Source organism: Puma concolor, chromosome A3 (genome assembly GCF_028749965.1).
Source record: "Puma concolor isolate L17-30 chromosome A3, mPumCon1.1.hap2, whole genome shotgun sequence".
Lineage (NCBI taxonomy): Eukaryota > Metazoa > Chordata > Mammalia > Carnivora > Felidae > Puma > Puma concolor.
This window is the reverse complement of record NC_141669.1, coordinates 59837555-59860936: the sequence shown is the minus strand read 5'-3', so window position 1 is coordinate 59860936 and position 23382 is coordinate 59837555. Positions and strand designations below refer to the sequence as shown.

The following is a 23382-nucleotide window of genomic DNA, read 5'->3' as shown; positions in this document are numbered from 1 at the left end:
AGAAAACAATGTGTGAATGAAATGGAAATCTCAACAGAAGCAGAATCGAAAAAGAAATGATAAGGAAATTCTGAAGCTGAAAAGTACAGTAACCAAAATGAAAACTTCACCAGATGGATATGAAGCAGAGTTAAGCAGGCAGAGGAAAAAATCAGTAAACTTGAAAAGAGAACAATGGACATTATCAAGGGTCAGGAACAGAAAGAGAAAAGATGGAAGAAAAGTGAAAAGAGCCCAAGGGACCTGTGGCACACCATTAAACAGACAAACATATGCATCATAGGAGTCCCAGAAGAAGATAGAAAGGGATAGAGAGAATATTTGAGGAAATAACAGCTGAAAACTTCCCAAATTGATGAAAGACATGAATATAAACATCCAAGAAGCTCAATGAACTCCAAGTAAGATTAACTCAAAGAGACCCATACAGATACGCATTATAATACAACTTTCAAAAGATAAAGAGTGAATCCTGAAAGCAGCAAAAAATAAATTAATCACATATACAAGGGATTCTCAATAAGATTATAGGTAGATTTCTCATCAAAAACTTTGGAGGCCAGAAAACAGTGGAAAGATACATTCATAGTGCTAAAAGGAAACAAAAATCTATCAACCAAGAATCCTATATCTGACAAAATTATCCTTCAAAGTGAGGGAGAAATTAAGACATTCCCAGATAAACAAAAGCTGTGGGAGTGTGACCACTAGACCTGTCCTGGAACAAACGCTCAGGGGGATCCTGCAAGTGAAATAAAAGAACACAAGATAGTAACATGAAGCCATTTGGAGAAATAAAGATCTCAATAAAAGTAAATACATGGGAAATTATAAAAACCAGTATTATTGTAATAATGATTTATAAATGTACTTTTTTTTGTTTTCTATATGATACATTTAAAAAACAAGTATTAATGTAAAAGCTAGCTTTATTGTAACTCTGGTTTGTAATTCCAAGTCTTGTTTTCTGTAAAGTTTAGGAGACATTTAAAAGGATTGTTAGTGTATGCTTGGGGGCATACAATGTATAAAGATGTACAGCAGTCCCCCCTGAACCTCCTGTGGTTCTGCTTTCCACAGTTTCAGGTACCCATGGTCAACTGTGATCCAGAAGCCAGTGATCTTCTTTCTTACATATTGTCAGAAGGTCACTAGTAGCCTAATGCTACATCACAATGCCTGCATCATTCACCTCATTTCATCTCATCAGGTAGGTATTTCATTATCTCAAATTATTACAAGAAAGGTGATACAATACAATATGATATTTTGAGAAACAGAGACTCCATTCAGATAACTTTTATTACAGCTTGTCATAATTGTTCTATTTTATTAGTAGTTATTGTTGTTAATCTTGTTATTGTTGCCTGATTTATAGATTAAACTTTATCACAGGTATTTATGTATAGGAAAAAACAGTATATATACAATTCAGTACTATCTGTAGTTTCAGGCATCAGCTAGTGGTCTTGGAACATATCCCCCATGGATAAGGGGAGACTACTGTAATTCTCCGCAATCAACAACTGAAAGAATTGGGGACAGAGCTGTAAAGCTGACTTTTTGTAAGCTACTGAAATTAAACGAGTATAAGTTTAAGTTAGAGTGTTATAATTTTAGGATGTTTAAATGTTATCCCCATGATGACCACAAAGAAAACAGGTATACAATATACACAAAAGGAAATGAGAAAGGAATTTACACATTTCACTACAAAAAAATGAACTAAACACAAAAGAAGATAGTAATGAAGGAAATGAGGGACAAAAGCACTATAGCACATAGAGAAAACAAATAGCACAATGATAAAAGTAAGTCCCTCCTTATGAGTAATCACTCTAAATGTAAATGAAATAAATTCTCCACCCAAAGACAAAGACTGGCAGAATGGACAAAAACACATGACCCAACCAAATGCTGTTTATAAGAGACTCATTTGAGACTCCAAGACACAAACAAATTGAAAGTGAAAAGATGGAAAAAGATATTTCATGCAAATAGTAACTAAAAGAGAATAGGAGCGGCTAAACTAATATTAGACAAAATAGACTTTATTTTTTTAAGTTTATTTATTTTGAGAGAGAAAGAGAGAGGGAGCAGGGGAGGGGCAGGAGGAGAGAGTGAAAGAGAATCCCAAGCCTGAAGTGGGGTTCAATCTTAGGAACTGTGGGATCATGACTGGAGCCAAAATCAAGAGTTGGATGCTCAAGCCAACTGAGCTACCCAAGTGCCCCACAGACAAAACAGACCTTAAATCAAAAAAGGTTATAAGAGGGGCGCCTGGGTGGCGCAGTCGGTTAAGCGTCCGACTTCAGCCAGGTCACGATCTCGCGGTCCATGAGTTCGAGCCCCGCGTCGGGCTCTGGGCTGATGGCTCAGAGCCTGGAGCCTGTTTCCGATTCTGTGTCTCCCTCTCTCTGCCCCTCCCCCGTTCATGCTCTGTCTCTCTCTGTCCCAAAAATAAATAAACGTTGAAAAAAAAAATTAAAAAAAAAAAAAGGTTATAAGAGATAAAGAAGGACATTATATATTAACAGAAAGTTTACCACAGCAAGGTGATAAAACTATTATGAACATTTATGAACCTAAAGACAGATTATCAAAGTATATGAAGCAAAACCCCACAGAATTGAAGTCAGAAATAGGCAGTTTACAACAGTTGGAGACTACAAGATCTTACTCACAATAATGGATAGAATAACCAGACAAAAGATACATAAGGAAATAGAGGACATAAACGACACAATACACCAACTAAATCTAACCTATACAGAACTCTATCCAATATACACAATTTTCTCAGGTGCACATGGGACATTTTCCAGGATGTACCATATGTTGGTACAAATTAAGTCTCAATAGATTTCAAACAATTTTTTGTCTTACCACAACTGGATGAAGTTAGAAATATATCACATAAGTAAAACTGGGAAATTCAGAAAATTGTAGAAATTAAACAATACACTTTTAAGCAACCAATGCATCAGAGAAGAAATCACAAGGGAAATGAGAGAACACTTACGGATGAATGACTTTAGGGTAACACACCAAACCTATGAGACACAGCACTAAGGGGGAAATTTACAGTTATAAGCACTTACATTAAAAAACAAGAAAGATCTAAAATCAACATTTTAAGAAATGTTAATGTTTATTTTTTTTAACATTTATTTTTTTTGAGAGACAGAACGAGGACAGAGCATGAGCAGGGGAGGGGCAGAGGGAGAGGGGGAACAAAGAAATTAATGCAGGCTCCAGGCTCTGAGCTGTCAGCACAGAGCCTCAGGCAGGACTTGAACCCATAGACCATGAGATCATGACCTGAACCGAAGTCAGATGCTTAACTGACTGAGCTACTCAGGTGCCCCAAGAAATGTTAATGTTTAATTTACATTTTAAGAAATGTTCTAGAAAAAAACAAATAAACAAACAACTAAGCCCAAAACTAGCAGAAGGAAGGAAATAATAAAGATTAGAGTGGAAATAAATGAATGGAGAATAGAAAAACAATAGAGAAAAGCAATGAAACAAAAGTTGGTTCTTCAAAAAGATCAACAAAATAAACAAACCTTTAGCTAGATGGACTAAAAAAACTGAGAAGACTCAGATTACTAAAATCAGAAATGAAAGTAAGAACATTACTACTGATTCTACAAAAATAGAGAGTATTATAAAAGACTACTATGAACAATGTACATCAAAATATGGAATGACCTACATGAAATGCACAAACTTCTAGGAAGACAAAAACTATCAAGACTAATACACGAAGGAACATAATCTGAACAGATTTATAATTAGTAAGGAGATTAAATTAGGACTTAAAAATCTCCCAACAGAGAAAAGTTCTGGACCTGATAGCTTTACAGGTGAATTATACCATACATTAAACAATACCTATAACCATTTTTCTCAAACTTTTCCAAAAAAATTAAGAGGAGGAACCATTTCCTAACTCATTTTACAAGGCTAGCATAACCTTGATACCAAAGCCAAAGGCAGTATAAGAAAACTACAGACCAATATACCATATGAATACTGACACAAAAACTTCAACAAAATACTAAACAAACAGAATTTAGTATTATATTAAAGAATTACACATTCTTTAATGGACAAAGTGGGATTTCCTGGAATGTAAAAATGGTTCAACATACAAAAATCAATGAACGTATTTTGCACATTAACAAGATGAAGGGGAAAAAGTACATGATCATCTCGGAATGAATCATGATCAATTCATGATCATCTGAATTGATTCAGAAAAAGCACATGATAAAATTCAACACCCTTTCAGGATAAAAATGCTCAACAAAATATAAATAGAAGGGACTTCCTCAACCTAGTAAAAGCCCTATATGAAAAGCCCACACTAGACATCATACTATATGGTAAAAGAAAGCTTTTCTTTTAAGTTCAGGAAGAAGGCAAAGATGCTCACTCTTGCCACTTACATTCAACACAGTATGGAAATTCGAGCTAGAGCAATTAAAGAAAAAAAAAGGAAAAAATAAGCATAAAAATTGGAAAGGAAGAAATAAAATTATCTCTTTGCTGATGATATCATTGTATATGTGGAAAACCCTAAAGATTCCACAAAAAAAGCTGTTAGAATATATGAATTCAGCAAAGTAACAGGATACAAAGTCAACATGCAAAAATCAGTTGCATTTCTACACACCAACAATGAACAATGTGAAAAGACAATAACAAAATTAATTCCTTTTACAGTAGCATCAAAAAGAATAAAATTCTTAGGAATTCACTCCACCAAGGAGGTAAAAGACTTAGCCAATGAAAATTAAAAAAACATTAAAGGAAACATAAATAAATGGAAACACATCCCATGTACATGGATTAAAAGACTTAATATTGTTAAAATGTTGATACCACCCAAAGCAATCTACAGATCCAATGAAATTCCTACAAAAATCCCAATGATGTTATTTGTAAAAATAGAAAAACTCATCCTAAAATTCACATAAAATCTCAAGAGACTTCGAATAGCCAAAACAATTTTGAAAAACAAGAGCAAATTGGAAGATTTATGATTCTTGATTTCCACTTACTGCAAAGTCATCACAAATGGTGAAGCATTTACGGTATGGTATTGGCATACAGACAGATATATAGACCAACGGAATAGAATACAGAGCCTAGAAATAAACCCTCACATATATAATGAAATTATTTATGTTATTTTTTTTTTTTTTACGTAAACTCCATGCCCCACAGGTGGATGAACTCACAACCCTGAGATTGAGTCACACGCTTTACTGACTAAGCCAGCCAGCCAGGAGATCCCTATAATGAAACACTGTTTGAGAAGGGGGCCAAGACTATTCAATGGGGAAGGCACATTCTTTTCAACAAATGGTGTTTAGAAAACTGGATAGCCACATGCAAAAGAATAAAGTTGGATCCTCACCCAGTAAGCGTATATAAAAATTAACCGAAAATGGATCAAGAACCTAAATATGAGACAATAAAGCTCTCAGAACAAAACATAAGATGAAAGCTTCACAGCATTTAATTTGACAATGATTTCTTGGATATGACACCAAATGTGCAGGTAACAAAAGAAAAAAATAGACAAACTGGACTTTATGTAAATTTAAACGTTGTACACCAAAAGACACCATTCACAGAGTAAAAAGGAAACCTACAGAATGGGAAAAATGTTTGCAAATTATACATGTGATAAGGGATTAATATCCAAAATATATGGAGAATTTTTAAAACTTAACAAAAATACAAACTACCCAATGCAAAAATGGGCAAAGGACTTGAATACAAATTTCTCCAGATATACAAATGGCCAATAAGCACATGAAGATGTTCAACATCACTAATCATGAGGGAAATGTAAATCAAAACTGCAATGCGATACTACCTCACATCTGTTAGGAAGGTTACTATCAAACAACAGAAAATAACAAGTGTTGGCGAGGTAGTAGAGAAATTAGAACTCTGTGCACGGTTGGTAGAAATGCAAACTAATGCATTTCACTACTGAGTATTTACCCAAAGATTACAAAACACTAATTCAAAAGGATATATGCACCACTATATTTATTGCAGCCTTATTTACAATAGCCAAACTATGCAAGCAGTCCAAGTGTCCATCAATAGATGAATGGATAAAGATGATGTGGTGTGGTATATATATTTATATAATGGAATATTATTCAGCCATAAAAACGAATGAAATCTGGGCAAATGCAACCACATGGATGGATCTAGAGAGTATAACGCTAAGTGAAATGAGTCCATTAGAAAAAGACAAATACCATATGATTTTACTCATATGTGGAATGTAAGAAACAATACACACACACACACACACACACACACACAGAAAGAGAGAGGCAAAACAAGAAACATACTCTTAATTATTATGGAGAACTGATGGTTACCAGAGGGGAGGTATTTGTGGGGGATGGGTGAAATAGGTGATAGGGATTAAAGAGTACATGTATAATGAGCACTGAGTAATGTATAGAATTGTTGAATCACTGTATTGTACACCTGAAACTACTGTAACACTGTATGCTAACTATTCTGGAATGAAAATAAAAACCTTAATAAAATTTTTAAAAAAGTATACATCACAAAATAACTGACAGCATCATCCTAAATTATAAAAGAACAGCAACTTTGTTGTTGAAGTCACATTTAAGAGTGTCCTACTGCCACTATTATTTACTACACAAGAATGAGCAGTATAAATATGGGAAAGGGGAAATGATAATTATTTATACACAACATGCTTGTCCACTTTGGACAAAAAAATCAACTGAATAATTATTAGAAATAATTTTTAAATGTTCAAAAAGGTAATCCACTAAAAAATTAGTATACAAACATCAATAGTTTCTGATATACCAACAATCATAAATTAGAAGTTGAATTTAAAAAATATCTTACCCCAAAATAGGAAAAAACTACAACAAAATATAGAGGAGTCAACATGAAATATGTGCATATAAAAATATATCTAGGGATGTAAAGGAAAACTTGAATCAATAGAGAGAAACCTGTTATTGAGCAGAAGAATTCAGTATTACAAAAATGTTGATTCTTCCTAAAATTAATCCATATATTCATAACTATTCTAATCAAAATCCTCATGAGATTTCCTTTTTTTTACAAAGTAACAAGGAACCCTAGAGTTCATCTGGAATTTTAAAAACTTATTATAATTCAGAGACATTTCGAAGAGTGCTTCATATTGTACACAAAGTTATAGTAAATGAAATGGTATGGAGAGGGCATGGGGACAGATTATTGGAAATAGAGCCCATAAATTAAATGCTGATAAAACAGGCAGGCAATAGATATATATTTAATAGGCCAAATGTAACAAGCAAGAAGAACTGGTTGGAATCTGTGACAAAAGGGAGGATGTAAACCCATTATGGATGGGACATGTGCCATTCTGCTCTGATTATTGTCTGAAAAATGCAGGTTCACTATTAACAAATAATCCAGTGAGGTTTTTTTTTTTTTTAAGAGAAATCATAAATTAGGTTTTAATGCAATGTCAATTTTTTTTAATTAAGTAAACTTTACCCTCAATGTGGGGCTGGAACTCATGACCCCAACAAGAGTCACATGCTCTTCCAACACAGCCATCCAGGTGCCCCTGCAATGTCAATTTTTAAATGCTGACTCAAATTCTTAAAATGTGTGTGTGTGCATGTGTGCATGTATGTACGTGTGTGTGTGTGTGCACGCACGCGCACATGTATGCATGCATATATAGACTCTAGTGGATGAGCATGACTTTGTGACTGCTGCCTAAAGTTATTCTGTAATTGTTAGTATGGAATACAGTAAGTTCACAAGTCATGAGAAAATGGATCTTAGGACAAGTGCCCAGAGAGAAGAGAGAAAATAAAGTTGGATCTATGTGTTATTTCTTATGCCAAAATTATTTTCAGTATTAAAGAATAAAATGTAGAATATAAAGTCATAAAGGTGATTAAAAAAAAACAGAGGTTGTATGCAACCACAAAAGACCCCGAATAACCAAAGTAATGCTGAAAAGAAAACCAAAGCTGAAGGTATCACAATTCCAGACTCAAGCTGTATTACAAAGCTTTAATCATCAAGACAGTATCGTACTGGCACAAAAACAGACACACGGATCAATGGAACAGAATAGAGAACCCAGAATTGGACCCATAAATATATGGCCAACTAATCTTTGACAAAGCAGGAAAGAGTATCCAATGGAAAAAAAAAATGAGTCTCTTCAGCAAGTGGTGCTGAGAAAACTGGACAGCAACATGCAGAAGAATGAAACTGGACCACTCTCTTACACCATACACAGAAACAAATTCAAAATGGTTGAAAGACCTAAATGTGAGACAGGAAACTATCAAAATCCTACAGGAGAAAACAGGCAGCAACCTCTTTGACGTTGGCCACAGCAACTTCTTACTTGACATGTCTCTGGAAGGAAGGGAAATGAAAGCAAATGTGACCTCGTCAAGATAAAAAGCTTCCACATATCAAATGAAACAATCAACAAAACTAAAAGGCAACTGACAGAATGGGAGAAGATGTTTGCAAATGACATATCTGATAAGGGGTTAGTATCCAAAATCTATAAAGAACTTATCAAACTCAACACCTAAAACACAAATAATCCAGTGAAGAAATGGACAGAAGACACGAATAGACACTTTTCCAAAAAAGACATCCAGATGGCTAACATACACATGCTCAACATCACTCATCATTAGGGAAATACTACTCAAAACCACAATGAGATACCACCTCACACCTGTCAGAATGGCTAAAATTAACAACTCAGGAAACAAGAGATGTTGGCAAGGATGTGGAGAAAGGGGAACCCTTTCACACTGTTGGTGGGAAAACAAACTGGTACAGCCACTCTGGAAAACAGTATGGAGGTTCCTCAAAAAATTAAAAATAGGGGCACCTGGGTAACTCAGTTGGTTAAGCGTCCGACTTTGGTTCAGGTCATGATCTCACAGTTTGTGGGTTCGAGCCCCGCGTTGGGCTCTGTGCTGACAGCTCAGAGCTTGGAGCCTGCTTCAGATGCTGTGTCTCCCTCTCTCTCTGCCCCTTCCCCACTCATGCTCTGTCTCTCACTCTCAAAAATAAATAAACAAAAAAATTTTTTAAAAATTAAAAATAGAACTACCCTACAACCCAGCAATTGCAATACTACATATTTATCCAAAGGATACAAAAATGCTGATGTGAAGGGGCACACGCACCCCAATGTTTAAACAGCACTGTCAACAATAGCCAAATTATGGAAAGAGCCCAAATGTCCATCAACTGATGAATGGATAAAAAAGATGTGGCAAATATCTACAATGGAATACTACTCAGCAATTAAAGAGAATGAAATCTTGCCATTTCCAACAACGTGGATAGAACTAGAGTGTATATTTTTCTAAGTGAAATAAGTCAGTCAGAGAAAGACATATCATGATGTGAATTTGAGAAACTCAACAGATTAACACAGGGGAAGTGAAGGAAGAGTAAGATAAAAAGAGAGAGGGAGGCAAACCCTAAGAGACTCTTTTTTTTTGAATGTTTATTTATTTTTGAGAGAGAGCGAGCACACGCATGAGTGGGGGAGGGGCAGAGAGAAGGAGACACAGAATGTGAAGCAGGCTCCAGGCTCTGAGCTGTCAGCACAGAGCCCGACATGGGGCTCGAACCCACAAACCATGAGATCATGACCTGAGCCAAAGTCAGCTGTCTAACCAACCGAGCCACCCAGGCGCCCCAACCATAAGAGACTCTTAAATACAGAGAACAAACTGAGGGTTGCTGGAGAGGGTGTGGGGGGATGGGTTAAATATTAAATGGATGAAGGGCATTAAGGAGGGCACTTTTCAGGAAGAGCACTGGGTGTCATATGTAAGAGATGAATCACTGGGTTCTACTCCTGAAGCCAAGACTACACTGTATGTTATCTAACTTGAATTTAAATTTTTTAAAAAGGCCAAAAAAAACAAGAAAAAAGAAGGTAAGTATTTTTATAATGCTGGGGAGAGAAGTTCTAAGAATTAGGAAACCATAATGCAGAATAGTCATATATTAATTAACCTTATCAAACTCCTTTAGGAACAACAACAACAACAACAACATGCATGTAATAGACTGAAACACGAATGGCAATATGGGAAAAGATATTTGCAACAAATGAAAGATTATCAATAATATCCAAAGTTTGCTTAAAAATCCATAAAAAAGGTAAACATTCCAATGGAATGGATAGACGATTTACAAAAAAAAAAAATTCCAAATGGTCAATAAATTTACAAAGATCCATACATATCCACCAAGGACATGTACATGAAGAGCAACATATTTTATAGTAGCCCTAAACACAACAGAAATGTCCCTGAACATTAGGATAGATAAATAAAATGTGATGTATTCTAATAGTATATGTCATGAGAAGATAAAAAAATATTCAGTAATAAAAATGAACCTAGGGGTGCCTGGGTGGCTCAGTCAGATAAGCATTCAACTTCGGCTCAGGTCATGATCTCCTGGTTTGTGAGTTTGAGCCCTGAAGTTCAGGCTTGTGAGGACAACTCAGAGCCTGGAGTCTGCTTTGGATTCTGTGTCTACCTCTCTCTCTGCCCCTCCTCCACTTGCACTCTGTCTCTCTCTCTCTTTGCAAATGAAATCATTGACAATGATTATTGATTTTTAAATTAATTTCTACTACGTCATTTTGTGTTTTCTGTTTTCCATCTTTTTTTTAATGTTTTGTCCCCCTGTGTGCTGCACCCTCCCCCAATTCTTGCCTTTTTTTGTGATGAATTTGTTCTCATCCAACATATTCACTCTGTTTGTTTGAAAATTATATAATGTTTGCATTTTTTAGTGATTGCCCCAGAAATTCTACCGTGTATATTTTACTTAATAAAATCTAGTATTGGGGCACCCGGGTGGCTCAGTTGGTTAAGCATCCGACTTCGGCTCAGTCATGATCTCGCAGTTCATGGGTTCAAGTCCCGCATCATGCTCTGTGCTGGCAGCTCAGAGCCTGGAACCTGCTTCGGATTCTGTGTCTCCTTCTCTCTCTGTTCTTTCCCTGCTCATGCGCTCTCTCTCTCTCTCAAAATAAATGAAGATTAAAAATAAATAAATTAAAAAAAATAAATAAAACCTAGTATTAGTAGTATCTCTATCTTCTTCTTGAAAAGCATAAAGACTTTAGAATACTTTAACTTCTTCACTCATCTTCTGATTTATATACTGTTATTGCCCAGAATTTTATCTTAATTTTTAATTCCTTGAATTAGATGTTAGTGTTTATGTTTTATACTATTGATTTTTATGTTCCTACAAGTTTAGTATTATATTTTGCCCACCATTCCTTCTTGCCTTTCATACCTTCCTTCCTTATAGTTCAGAGAAGATGCTACCCTCCAATGGTCATAGATTGATGTGGAGATCTCAGATCCCATCTCCCCATTCTGCTTGAGCCCTAGGCTTTGTCTCCTACACTCTGAATATACAAGCCTTCCTAAACTAAGCTCCTCACTGCCAGGTGCCAGCACATGCCCTCAAGGCAAACTTTGAGTTTGCTTACTCTAGTGGAATCAAGCATCCTTGCCATTTCTACCTGAGTGTTTCCCTTAGTTTCCTGCCACGCTTTAAGCAAATATTTTAAATATATTATCCAGCATGTTTAGATGATCTGACCAGGAAGTTTTTCTCTGCAAATAATTCTGTGTTATTTCCTAAATATTCTTAGGTAACTATTTTAGTATTCATATTCTTTGAATTGATTTCATATAATGGTTTTACTTACTTTACTGTGTATGCTGCATTAGTGAAAAGTGTAACCAAAAAAGCCATTTAGAAACCAAGCTGGTTAACAACTTTAGTCACAGAATAATTTTTGTGCCTATCATATATATGTATTGCATAAGCTAAGAACCATTTTGAAAGCTAAGAATAATTTCCAAAACACTACCCTTTTTTACCTGAACTCTAAGTATAAATATTGACCCCAACATAATATATATTTCCCTCCAACACCTTATTGTAAAAATTTTCAAACATCCAGGAAAGTTGAATGAATATATTTATCACCTAGATTCTATCATCATTTTACAATATTGTTTTATTACATATCTATCCATCTCCCTTTCTTTCCATCAGTTCCTCTTACTTTTTGTTGCAGTGAAAAGGAAAATACAGGTATCACTAAACTCTGCCTGAAATATTTCATAAACATTGTATTTTTTAAAAATTTTTAAATGTTTATTTTTGAGAGAGAGACAGAGCACAAGTGGGAGAGGGGCAGAGAGAAAAGAAGACACAGAATCTGAAGCAGGCTCCAGGCTCTAGCTGTCAGCACAGAGCCTGACTCGAGGCTCGAACTCACGACCCGTAAGATTATAACCTGAGCTGAAATCGGACACTTTGCTGACTGATGAGCCACCCAGGTGCCCCACAAACATCTTATTTTTATTTGTAGGCAATAAAGTTCCCTTTTCCAACTTACTTGCTTACCATTTTCTAATAATTGAAAAGCATGACGCTATCTCTGTGCCACAATCATACTGTTCCACAGGAGTCAGAAAACAGTAGTCTTATAGTTAAGAGGGGGAAATAAACAAGTAGAATCAATTAATTTTTAATCCTTTATAATATGTTTCCATGTTAGTAAAATAAGTTTCATATGTGGCACATTCACTTGAAATATTTGCCCTTTTATTTCATCAATATCTAGGAGTTCCTATTATAGTTTCTATTTGTTTATAATAAAAAGTTCTTACTTGTTAATACCTTCCTATTCAGTAGTTCTGGAGGACTATTCTATTTCATGAAGACAGGTGAACAATCATCTTCTGAACTTAGCTTAGGCAGTTGCATTTGCATTCTGTGATATTATGATTTATAGTAAGAAATATATATTTGGTTTTATCCCATTCCTAAAATCCTTAGAATTTCCTAAAAGAAAGTCTTTTATTATTTGTAACAAGCCCCTTTCAACCACATCTGAGTTTACATTACAGAGGAGACTTTGTGAAAGCCCCTAGCATGGGGGCTTGTTGTCAGTGGAACCAAGCGCATGATTAGAGGATTGGAAATTTCAGCCCTATCCCCAGACCTGGGGCTGGAGAGAGGTTTTGGAGGTTGAGTTATTACCAATGGCCAATTATTTAATCAATCATGCCTACGTAATGAAGCCTGCATAAAATATCCAAAAGGAACGGGTTCGAAAAGGTTCCAAACTTGGTGAACAAGTGGAAGTGCTGGGAGGGTGGCACTCCTGGAGAGGGAATGGAGGCTTCATGTCCCTTCTCCTATAACTTGCCCTATGCATCTCTTCATCTGGCTGTTCACCTGTATCCTTTAAAACATCCTTTAAGGGGGTGCCTGGGTGACTCAGTAGGCTAAGCATCTGACTTCTGCTCAGGTCATGATCTTACGGTTCATGAGTTTGAGCCCCACGTCAGGCTCTGTGCTCACAGCTCAGAGCCTGGAGCCTGTTTCAGATTCTGTGTCTCCCTCTCTCTTCCCCTCCCCTGCTCATGCTCGCTCACTCACTCTCTCTCTGAAAAATAAATAAATGTTCAAAAAAATTTTTAATTAATATAAATAAATAAAACATCCTTTAAAATACTGGCAATAGTAAGTAAACTGCTCTTCTGAGTTCTGTGAGCTGCTCTAGCAAATTATCAAATCTGAGAAGGGGGTAGCAGGAAACTCCAATTTGTAGCCAAATTGGACAGAAGCTGTGGGTAACCTGGGGACTTATTACTTGCAGATGGCAGCTGAAATAAGGGCACTCCTGTAGGATTGACAACTTTACATGTGTGGTCTGTGTTAACTCTGGTTACTGTCAGAATTGAACTGAATTCTAGAACACCCTGCAGGTGTCAGAGATTGGTCAGTGTGGGGGGAAAAAACTCCCACCTATCTGGTGTCAAGAGAGTGAGTATGGGAATAAAGGAAAACACACTGAAGTTTTTTCTAGACAACTTCTATAGGTAAGCGTCTTACAACTTAATGATTTTATGAAATAGACTGCATCATCTATTTAAAATTTTATTATAGTAAACATTTTATTTAGCTGTTTTATCAATATTGTACCTCTACTGCTTTCTATCTTCAATGTCAAAAGCCATGATTTACATTTACAGGGAACATTTCTTGATGAAAAATTATCACTTGGAACACATACAAAAAGGTGTCAAGAAAGGACATGAGAAATCAGTTTTAAAGTTTAGATTCATTTGCATTTGGAGGAAGACTGTCAAGATAAGTTTTCATACTTGCTAATGACAAAAAGATCCGTGTACTTCCTCTAATGTCAAGATAAAAACAAAATTGTATCAAAAATAGTTATTTTAATAACCAAAATGGATTACTGTCCTCATGCATGCATACTATGACCTCATGCGTTATATGCTGTATGAAATAAAATCAATGTAATATTTTATTCTTCTTTATCAAAAGAGCCCAATCTGGACTCAGGCAGTCTCAGTCAGCTTTACCAATGAGTGACCTTAGGTACATCCCTATTCTGCATGGTGCTTCTTTTCTTCATCTTTAACTTGAAATTCTTTATGATGGTCTTTACTGTTTAGGACTTATTCCATTATCTAATAACACTTTTTAGAGTATTAATATACTGGCTAGACAAGGTACGGGCAGTAATGCAATTCTAGCACTTCACAAATACAAAGAAGTATTTAGCCTGTTCCTCTTCCTCTAAACAGGAGAACTTCACAGCAGATTAAAAAAAAGAATAATTCCAATTTAAACTATTTCATTTAATTTCTTCTAAATGTATGCTTTTTTCATAATGTCATATATAGCCTACTATCAAAAGAACTAATAAACACTCATGATAACTGAAATAGTAGCAAAGCATGCAAAAAAGGAAATGAGAAAATCCTGATATACCCCAAGGAAAAACATTTAATTCTAGGAATAACCTTTTTTGGGCTCTTTAGGCAGGAGGTAAATTCAGAAACAAGGAAAACAAAATATAGAACAAAGCAAAGAAGTCCAAATAAATGTGACATCCGCCCTAGTATTTTTGGCATTTGTTCACACATAGAAAACAGCTTCATTCAGGATGAAGAGTCTCTTGAAATATGCTAAAATCATTCAGATAAAAAGGCAAGATTCAATTACAGATCATAATTCATGCAATATATCAACATTTCTCAACTTTTAAGACTGTTTTCCAAAGGCTTCACTGTTAGGTAGAGACCAAAGTACCACTTAATAGTTTATTTATTTGTCAAATAATGATACCCTCTTACAGGGTATGATCTGAGAAAAAAGGAGATAATACATGAAATTGTTTGAAAGAGTTAAAAAGAACTATGACAGATTATAAATGAAATTAAAACTCAAAATTCAACTCGATGTAATACTTACCTTTGGTACATGAAGTTGGTAATTCTCTTACTTCCTGTTATAAAATACATGATATATAAAAGTATACAACACATATATTTAATTAAAAGAATAATAGTTTTTGATGGACCCTGATGCATATCCCTCTCATCTTAAAAAATGGAACATTACTAAGGCACCTGGGTGGCTCAGTCAGTTAAGCATCCAACTCTTGATTTTGGCTCAGGTCATGATCTCACAGTTGTGAGTTGCTCTCTCTCCCTCTCCCTCCCCCTCTCTCTCAAAAAAATAAAAATAAAAATAAAATAAATAAAATTGACTTTACAAATAAAATTGGCTTTACATAGTTAGTATTGTTTGCTTTCATATTAAAGGGGAAGTTATATTCAAGCATTCTGATGATGTGTAAAAGCCCTAAACAATATTCAAATATATTCATTAAAAGGAAAACAAGAACATATTAAAGAGTATCAAGAGAAGATCTGTTTTTTCTCTTAGGAAATGGACTATTAGAAAACAGCCACATTATGGAATATTCTAATTAAATAAGATGGTTCCTTAAATAGGTAGTCTGACATTAATAAATCCCAAGATATTGTTCACCTGAGCAAGTGATGGAAGAATCTTCTTGCATATTTGCTGATTTCATCTCTGTATTCCAATATAGTTGTATCCAGAAGTGGTCTTGTTGGAGCATAGAAGGTTCCAAGGCTTGCCTCAAGCTGTGCTGTGGAATTCAAACATAGCAGCACTGAAACAAGTGAAACTCCTTCAATTACAACAGAATACTCATGTTTGCAGTCAGTCAGGTTTTGCAAACTTGGATGAAATATGAGCTTGTTGCAGGAAAGATGAAATTAAAATATGACAGCTGGTACAAAAACAAACCTGTGTATAAACTTTCACTTGAGGCAAAGCTGACAATGACTCTGAGCAACAAAAAGCTGTCAAAACTGAAGAAATCCATAATGAACCAACCTCTCACCACAAATGGGTAATTAAAACAGTGACTCATCAAAGTAACACAGTTTGAACTAGTATTTCCAGTAGAATCAACTCACAGTGTGCTGAACATTTACTCTTTACCTAAAAGGAGAAAACTAACCTTTTTGCACTGGGGATTGAAAGAAGTATTAGGAATGTTTTAAATAAACATTTAAAAATAAATACAGCCCTACTGAAGTAATAACATCCTTCTAAGACAATTTTAAAGAAACAGTGAAAGTCCCCATACCTTCCATACATCTCATTCTAATAAACAAGATTGTTGGTTTTGTCCAAGTGTGAAAGCTAACACCCCTGGGAGGGATGTCATGCTAATCTGCTCTTGGTCAACTGACACCTTCCTAGGGAAAAAGGATTGGAGAGCAAGTTTTGATAAACCAGAGGGCTAGCGACTGGGAGAAAAAGGCACATTTTGCCTACTTCATAATTTTACCAAGCCATGCCTCTGGGGTTGTGTTTTCTCCCCCAAACACCTGGAAGTTATATAATTACAATAATGGTGAGCACTGTATGAGAAAACTTCAGCTTACAGTAAAACTCCATTGATTTTTATGCCACTAAGTGCTAGAGTGAATAAAAAATTCCTTATTTAGCAAAACTCTAGTTTTAGGTATATTTGGGTTTGAAAGTATTAAATACCTCATCAGAGTAATTGCTATGGACTTGGCTAAGCTGTTAGTAATTTCTTTTTTTTAATCTCAAATCTAGACAGTAAAGTAAGATGAACTTCAGAGGTATTTTCTTTCAAAGCAGCAGTCAATTTAGATTAAAATTGAATACAGCAATGCTATTGTGAAAACAAGCCAGAGCCTCTTGCCATTGCTTGTTTTCTTGACAGCATGTTTCGTACTTCTGCAATGTTCAAACCTATATGGAACACTCATAACTCCCAGCACAGTTACAGATTCATTAGATAGCCCAGCTTGATGTTTAAGGCAGAAATGAAGATCTCAAAGATAACCACAACACAGCACAAATGAAAGAACTCACTGGGTTCCACTAATAAAAGGAAAACAAATTACCATGTCAAGTTTGTTAGATTCGGACAGAATAAATCTCAACAGAGAAGAATTCTGAATGTTTTAGAAATGTATTTTGCAGTTACTTGGGGGGAAATGCATATACCTACTTAAAATGTGCATATTCTGATAATCCAGCATCATGCAAGTCTTTTATTTTAATAGTCTAGTATCATACAAGCTTTTCATTTCCCTATCTTCCCAACACGGTGCCTTGAAAATATCCTTTATTAAAGCAAGAATCTGATAATGCCCATTTGTGAATTCCCTAATAACCTTTCTTACAACACTGGAATCTTACAACACAAATTCACCAAGGTGCTAGCAATTTCTCAGTGTCGTTGAGTGACAGTCAATATTTTTATCTTCTCTACAATTCTTCAACTGTAAATTTAGCATCTCTTACACATATTGTGTATACTATAACAGGCTTTCCTTACATATTCTGCTTTTTAACCCCCTACTATGTACCTAATCTCTGAGAGTGTACCAATACTAAGAAATAAGTACTTGAGATAACTCTGTAGGCAGAAATATTACAGTAATATCTAGTAACCTAATTTAAAGTTATACTCTTCTTTTTATTTTTGACTAATATTCATTAAATACCTATGGTAGGCCAAGCATTGTGCTAGGCATTTTCTCACTGTAGAAATACTGGACCCTCCAGAGATGGGTTAGACTACCTCCAAAGAGCACATTCAATTAACATTAAATAAATATTTATTGTGGGCCTCCTAAAAGTTGCGCCAAGTCCCATGATGTGAACTTCCTGAAGGAACCTGTTCTTTAAAATTACTAAAATGAAGGTTAGGTACAGAATTTTATCTACACAATTTGGTTACTTTGGAAACATAATGAAATGGAAGAAGAAAATCTATAAACATTCAAAGAAAATAGTAGGGAAAAAGCTCTCCAGTGAAGACCTTTTGACATATTTCCTGCTTTCTCTACCTTGTAAATTACCTAGGGACATTTTTTCATTGTCCAGGACTTCCCATCATTAATGTCAATGCTTCTTGCAAAGATTTGAAATAAAGACACAAGTGCAAGAATGTTTAGGTGCATTTTATATTAATAACTCATAATAAAAATAACATACACTGGATAATTGGAAAATACAAAAATGAATTTCATTACTGTATGTGCACATTATTTTTCTCTTTTTTTAAAAAGTGTCTTATCTGAGGGGCGCCTGGCTGGCTCAAGTCAGTAGAGCAGGCAACTCTTGATCTTGGGGTGGTGAGTTCAAGCTCCATGCTGTGCACAGAGCTCACTTAAAAAACAATGTCTTATCTGAGATCCTATGGGCATAATTACTTACTGAAGGAAAGCAGAGGAATCCAAGTAGGCAGAGAGGCATCGGAACTACCAGTAAAAATGAAAACAAGGAGTAGCAGCCTGGGCCACAATTCTCTCATATTCTCTCTCATTCTCTCTCTCTCTCTCTCTCTCTCTCTCACACACACACACACACACACACACACACACACACACACACACACAATCAGTGGTAAGGACTACCATCTAGACAAAAGACTTGGAGTATGAGAGAAAAATACTGATGTCTAAAATGAAGGAAGAATAAGGACCTTTATTTGGGGCCCTCTGTCTACCAGCCCCTACAGAGTACATGGAATTCTCAATTAAAGTTTAAGATCTGAGCATATTACACACATGAACTTAGACTGAAATGTACAATGACTGCATTGTGAGTTCCAACACAGGTATACACAAAAAAGTTCTTCTTTATGTTGACAAATACTACACGCGAAGTACCATATGGATAATTATTTGATATCTGATCTTGTCAGTTTTAATAGGGCATTAACATTTGTCTTTTAATCTCTGATAATACAATTCAAAAAAATCCTCAAAACATAGCGGACTCAATAAAATGTACTTCATATATATACAAAATCCATTTATGAAATATATTCCATGTCTGACCTTCTCTCTCTGGAGTGAGCTTTTGTCTAAGAAGATGGTTTACAATGGCACTCATGCTGATAAAGCACTGGTGGCCCAGAGTGTCCCAGTTCATACTGCTCAGGATATTTATTGCCTCATATATCTCATCACAGTGAATGTATTGGAATATGATGTCTATCAGGCCCAGCTGTCCTCGTGTGAAGATACCTGTCACAAAAAAGTAAAACCAAGTGATTCTTTTGAAAATAACAAGTAGATTAACAAACATAGAGTTAACATTTCCATAAAGGAAAAATAATCATTTCCTGCATAAGTGCTAGAAATGTGGGATTTAGGGGGGCAAGAATAATAGGATTTTGTGGCTACCAGCTACCAACTCCATCTATCTTATGCCTGTCATTCAGCATATATTAATTAATTTATACTCCACATAATCAAACTATGTTCACATCAAAAGCCTGTCTTTAAACATATACAGCAGAGGCCTAAACAACAGATGGGGAAAATAGGGTTAGCTTTTGCGGTCTACCTAAAGATTCTTCTCTTGTTTATTCACTTTTAGGTAGACCACAATAGCTAACCTTATTTTTCGCACCAGTTGTTTAGGCCTCTGTTATATACATTTACAGACAGGCTTTTGATGTGAACACAATTCTTACTGACCAGCTTTATTAGTTCTAAGTTGCCTTTACTCTTCAGCCCCACATACTTTGGTGTGGGTGGGGATAAGTACAAATAGCCATGACAAATATGACTATATATATGCTTTGAAGTCTGTTTTTATTAATGGGTGCTCTCAATTGATAGTTTTTTCATAGATACCACATACGAATTTAGTTTAAATTGGCATTTAAAGACTATTCTTTTTGGGGCACCTGGGTGGCTCAGTTGGTTAAGCATCCAACTCTTGGTTTCAGCTCAGGTCATGATCTCACGGCTTCATGGGTTTGAGCCCCACGTCAGGCTCTCTGCTGGCAGTGCAGAGCCTACTTGGGATTCTCTCTCTCCTCTAGCTGCCCTTCCCTCACTCATGCTGTCTCTGTCTCTCTCAAAATAAATGAATAAAAACTTTAAAAAAATTTAAAAAAGTAAAGACTATTCTTTTCTACTGAAGAAATGATCAGTGTTAATCCTGCTAGTGATGCCCTTCACAGCTAATATTTACTATAAAATATCTTGGCACAATATACGTACATTAGTTTATCCTTTTAAAATGAAAGAAATCGGGACTCCTGGGTGGCTCAGTCGACTTCGGCTCAGGTCATGATCTCACGGTCTGTGAGTTGGAGCCCCGCGTTGGGCTCTGTGCTGACAGCACAGAGCCTGGAGCCTGCTTCAGATTCTGTGTCTCCCTCTCTGTCTGACCCTCTCCCGTTCATGTTCTGTCTCTCTCTGTATCAAGTATAAATAAACATTAAAAAGATTTTTTTAAAATAAACATTAAAAAATTTTTTTAAATAAAAAAATGAAAGAAATCCACTTTTTTTTATTAAAAAAATTTTTTAATGCTTATTTATTTTTGAGAGAGAGAAACAAAGTGTGGGCAGGGGAGGGGCTGAGAGAGGAAGACACAGAATCTGAGGCAGGCTCTAGGCTCTGAGCTGTCAGCACAGGGTCCAACGTGAGGCTTGAACTCACGAACTGTGAGATCATGACCTGAGCCAAAGTCGGACGTGTAACCAAATGAGCCACCCAGGCACCCCAAAGAAAATCCACTTCTAATGTAAGAGAAGCAAGACCACAAAACAAAGGTGGGGCATTCTATTCTAATTTTATCATCTTTTATACATCCTTGATTTCATTTGAAACTAACAATTTCTTTAGTAAAAGGCGAAAGATTTGTTCGATTTGAAGAGAAACCAGAGTACTGAAACTAACAATTTCTGTGTAATTAAATGACAGTAAGTATTAGGGCTTTTAAGCAGGGTGGGGTTTTTTTTTAATCTTTTAAAAATGGTTGGCTATAAAATACTTTTTCTTCAAAAGTAGCAATGTTTATTGATTTGAGTGAGTCCATAAAAGCTTCTCAGTACAAATAATCATAAAACCAAATGAGAAAATGTATGTGAAATTATTTATAAGCTGTAAAGTATATAAAATATTACTGCAATTCTTCTTTTTATTACTATCATCATCAACATCATTTAACTGGAATAGTTACAGGTTTTAGGATTTTAAAAAATACATTAGTTCATGCAAAAGATGCCAAAATTCTTCATACTAACTTCAAGTCACATCAAAATAAGAATTTGTGCTATATGTAACAGGACTCAACTTGATAGGGAATCTGGGGAATTGCCCTAACCATACCAAGCAATAAAACCTCACTATTCTTTCTGTGTTGGTAGAATCATGAATGGTACTATCCAAAAGCCTTCACAAGCTTGCAGTCAAGCACTGTAAACTCTCATGAATCAGGGTGGTTCCTTGGCAGTAGATATCAATGTGTAGGAACTTTATAAGAAACCAAAAATATCTGAAATCTGTTGATTCTGCTCGTACCCTAAGCAATACCTCTAGAAAGAGAAGAAACTTATTTGCTGAGAAAAAACACTAACATATAATCATAATCATGTTCAAAAGAGGATGAAGGGAAAATCTTAAAAAGTAGCCAAAGAAAAAAGACACAGGCACAAAGGTATGAAAAACTGCAAACTTTGCTTCTGAAATTATGCAAGCCAGAAGACAACAGCAAGACTTTTAAAAATGCTTAGATAAAAATGAATTAAACTAAAATTCTGTACCTTCATAATAAAGAGTTGGAAATTAATGAAGAACCATAACAATCTTAAATATTACTAATAATAGAGTTCTGAAATAATAAAGCAAAAATTGATAGAACTAAAAGGAGAAAAAGTGAAAGCCACAATTATAATTGGAATTTCCTCACTCACTAGTTGAGAGAAACACATAAACAAAATCAGCAAAAATAGAAAATACTTGAAAAACATTATCAGTGAATTTGACCTGACATTTATAAAACACTTCACTTAACAGCAAAATGCAGTCTTTTTAAATGTAAATAGAATATCAACCAAGATGGATCATATTCAGGGGGCTAAAACAAACCTCAATAAATTTAACTGTTTTGAAATCATACAGAGTAGGTTCTTCTGACCACAACAGAATTAAATTGGATATCAATACAGAAAGATACCTGGAAAATCTCCAAATATTTAGAAATTAATCAACATTCTTTTAAATAAACTATGATTTAAAGAAGAAACCACAAAGTAAATTAGGAAATATTTTGAAATGAATAAAAACAAAAAGGAGTGCCTGGGCGGCTCAGTTGATTAAGCATCCAACATCAGTTCAGGTCATGATTTTATGATTCATGAGTTCAATCCCTGCATCGGGCTCTGCACTGACAGTGGGAAGCCTGTTTGGGATTCTCTCTCTCCCTCTCTGAGATTTAGAAAGGAAAATATAAATAAATAAGATAAAAATATAACATCAAAACTTGTGAGATGTAGCTATAGCAGTACTTAGAGGGAAATTTCTAGCTTTAAGTGTTTTAATTAGAAAAGAAGGAAGGTCTAAAATCAACAATCCCAGCTTCCCACATTAAGAACCTAGGGAAAGTAGAGTAAATTACACCTAAAGTAAATAGAAGGATGGAAATGATAAAAATAAGAACTAGTAAATAAAGAATAGAGAAAACCAATGAAATCAACAGCTAGTTCTTTGAAATGATCAGTAAAACTGACCAATCTTGACCTAAATTCATAAAAAAAGAAAGCAGACATAACTTACCAATATCAAGAATAAAGACTACAGAACTACACACATTAAAAAATAGTAATATGAATAACTTTATACAAATAAACATAACGTAAATGAGATGGATACCTTGAAGGACTCAAACTATCAAAGCTCTTGCAAGAAGGAATAGATAATTTGAATGACTCTATATTATTTAAATTTGAATTCATAGTTAAAGAATCTTTCAACACACATGTACATACATGCATGTACACACACACACACACACACACACACACCCTTCATGTCCAGATGCCTTCATTGGTGAATT

The 23382-nt window shown here is 35.1% G+C and overlaps 1 protein-coding gene across 3 annotated transcripts in view; it reads right to left on the bottom strand.

Moving 5' to 3' along the window:
- The window catches only part of WDPCP (WD repeat containing planar cell polarity effector), a 394349-nt gene that overhangs the window by 220229 nt on the left and 150738 nt on the right, over positions 1–23382 (bottom strand). For all 3 annotated transcript variants that reach the window (XM_086701002.1, XM_086701003.1, XM_086701004.1), the window contains 2 exons: positions 19365–19553; positions 15994–16117 (listed from right to left, as the gene is read on the bottom strand). In XM_086701002.1, coding sequence (XP_086557128.1) covers positions 15994–16117; positions 19365–19553 — 313 coding nt within the window. The remainder of the gene's footprint in view (positions 1–15993; positions 16118–19364; positions 19554–23382) is intronic.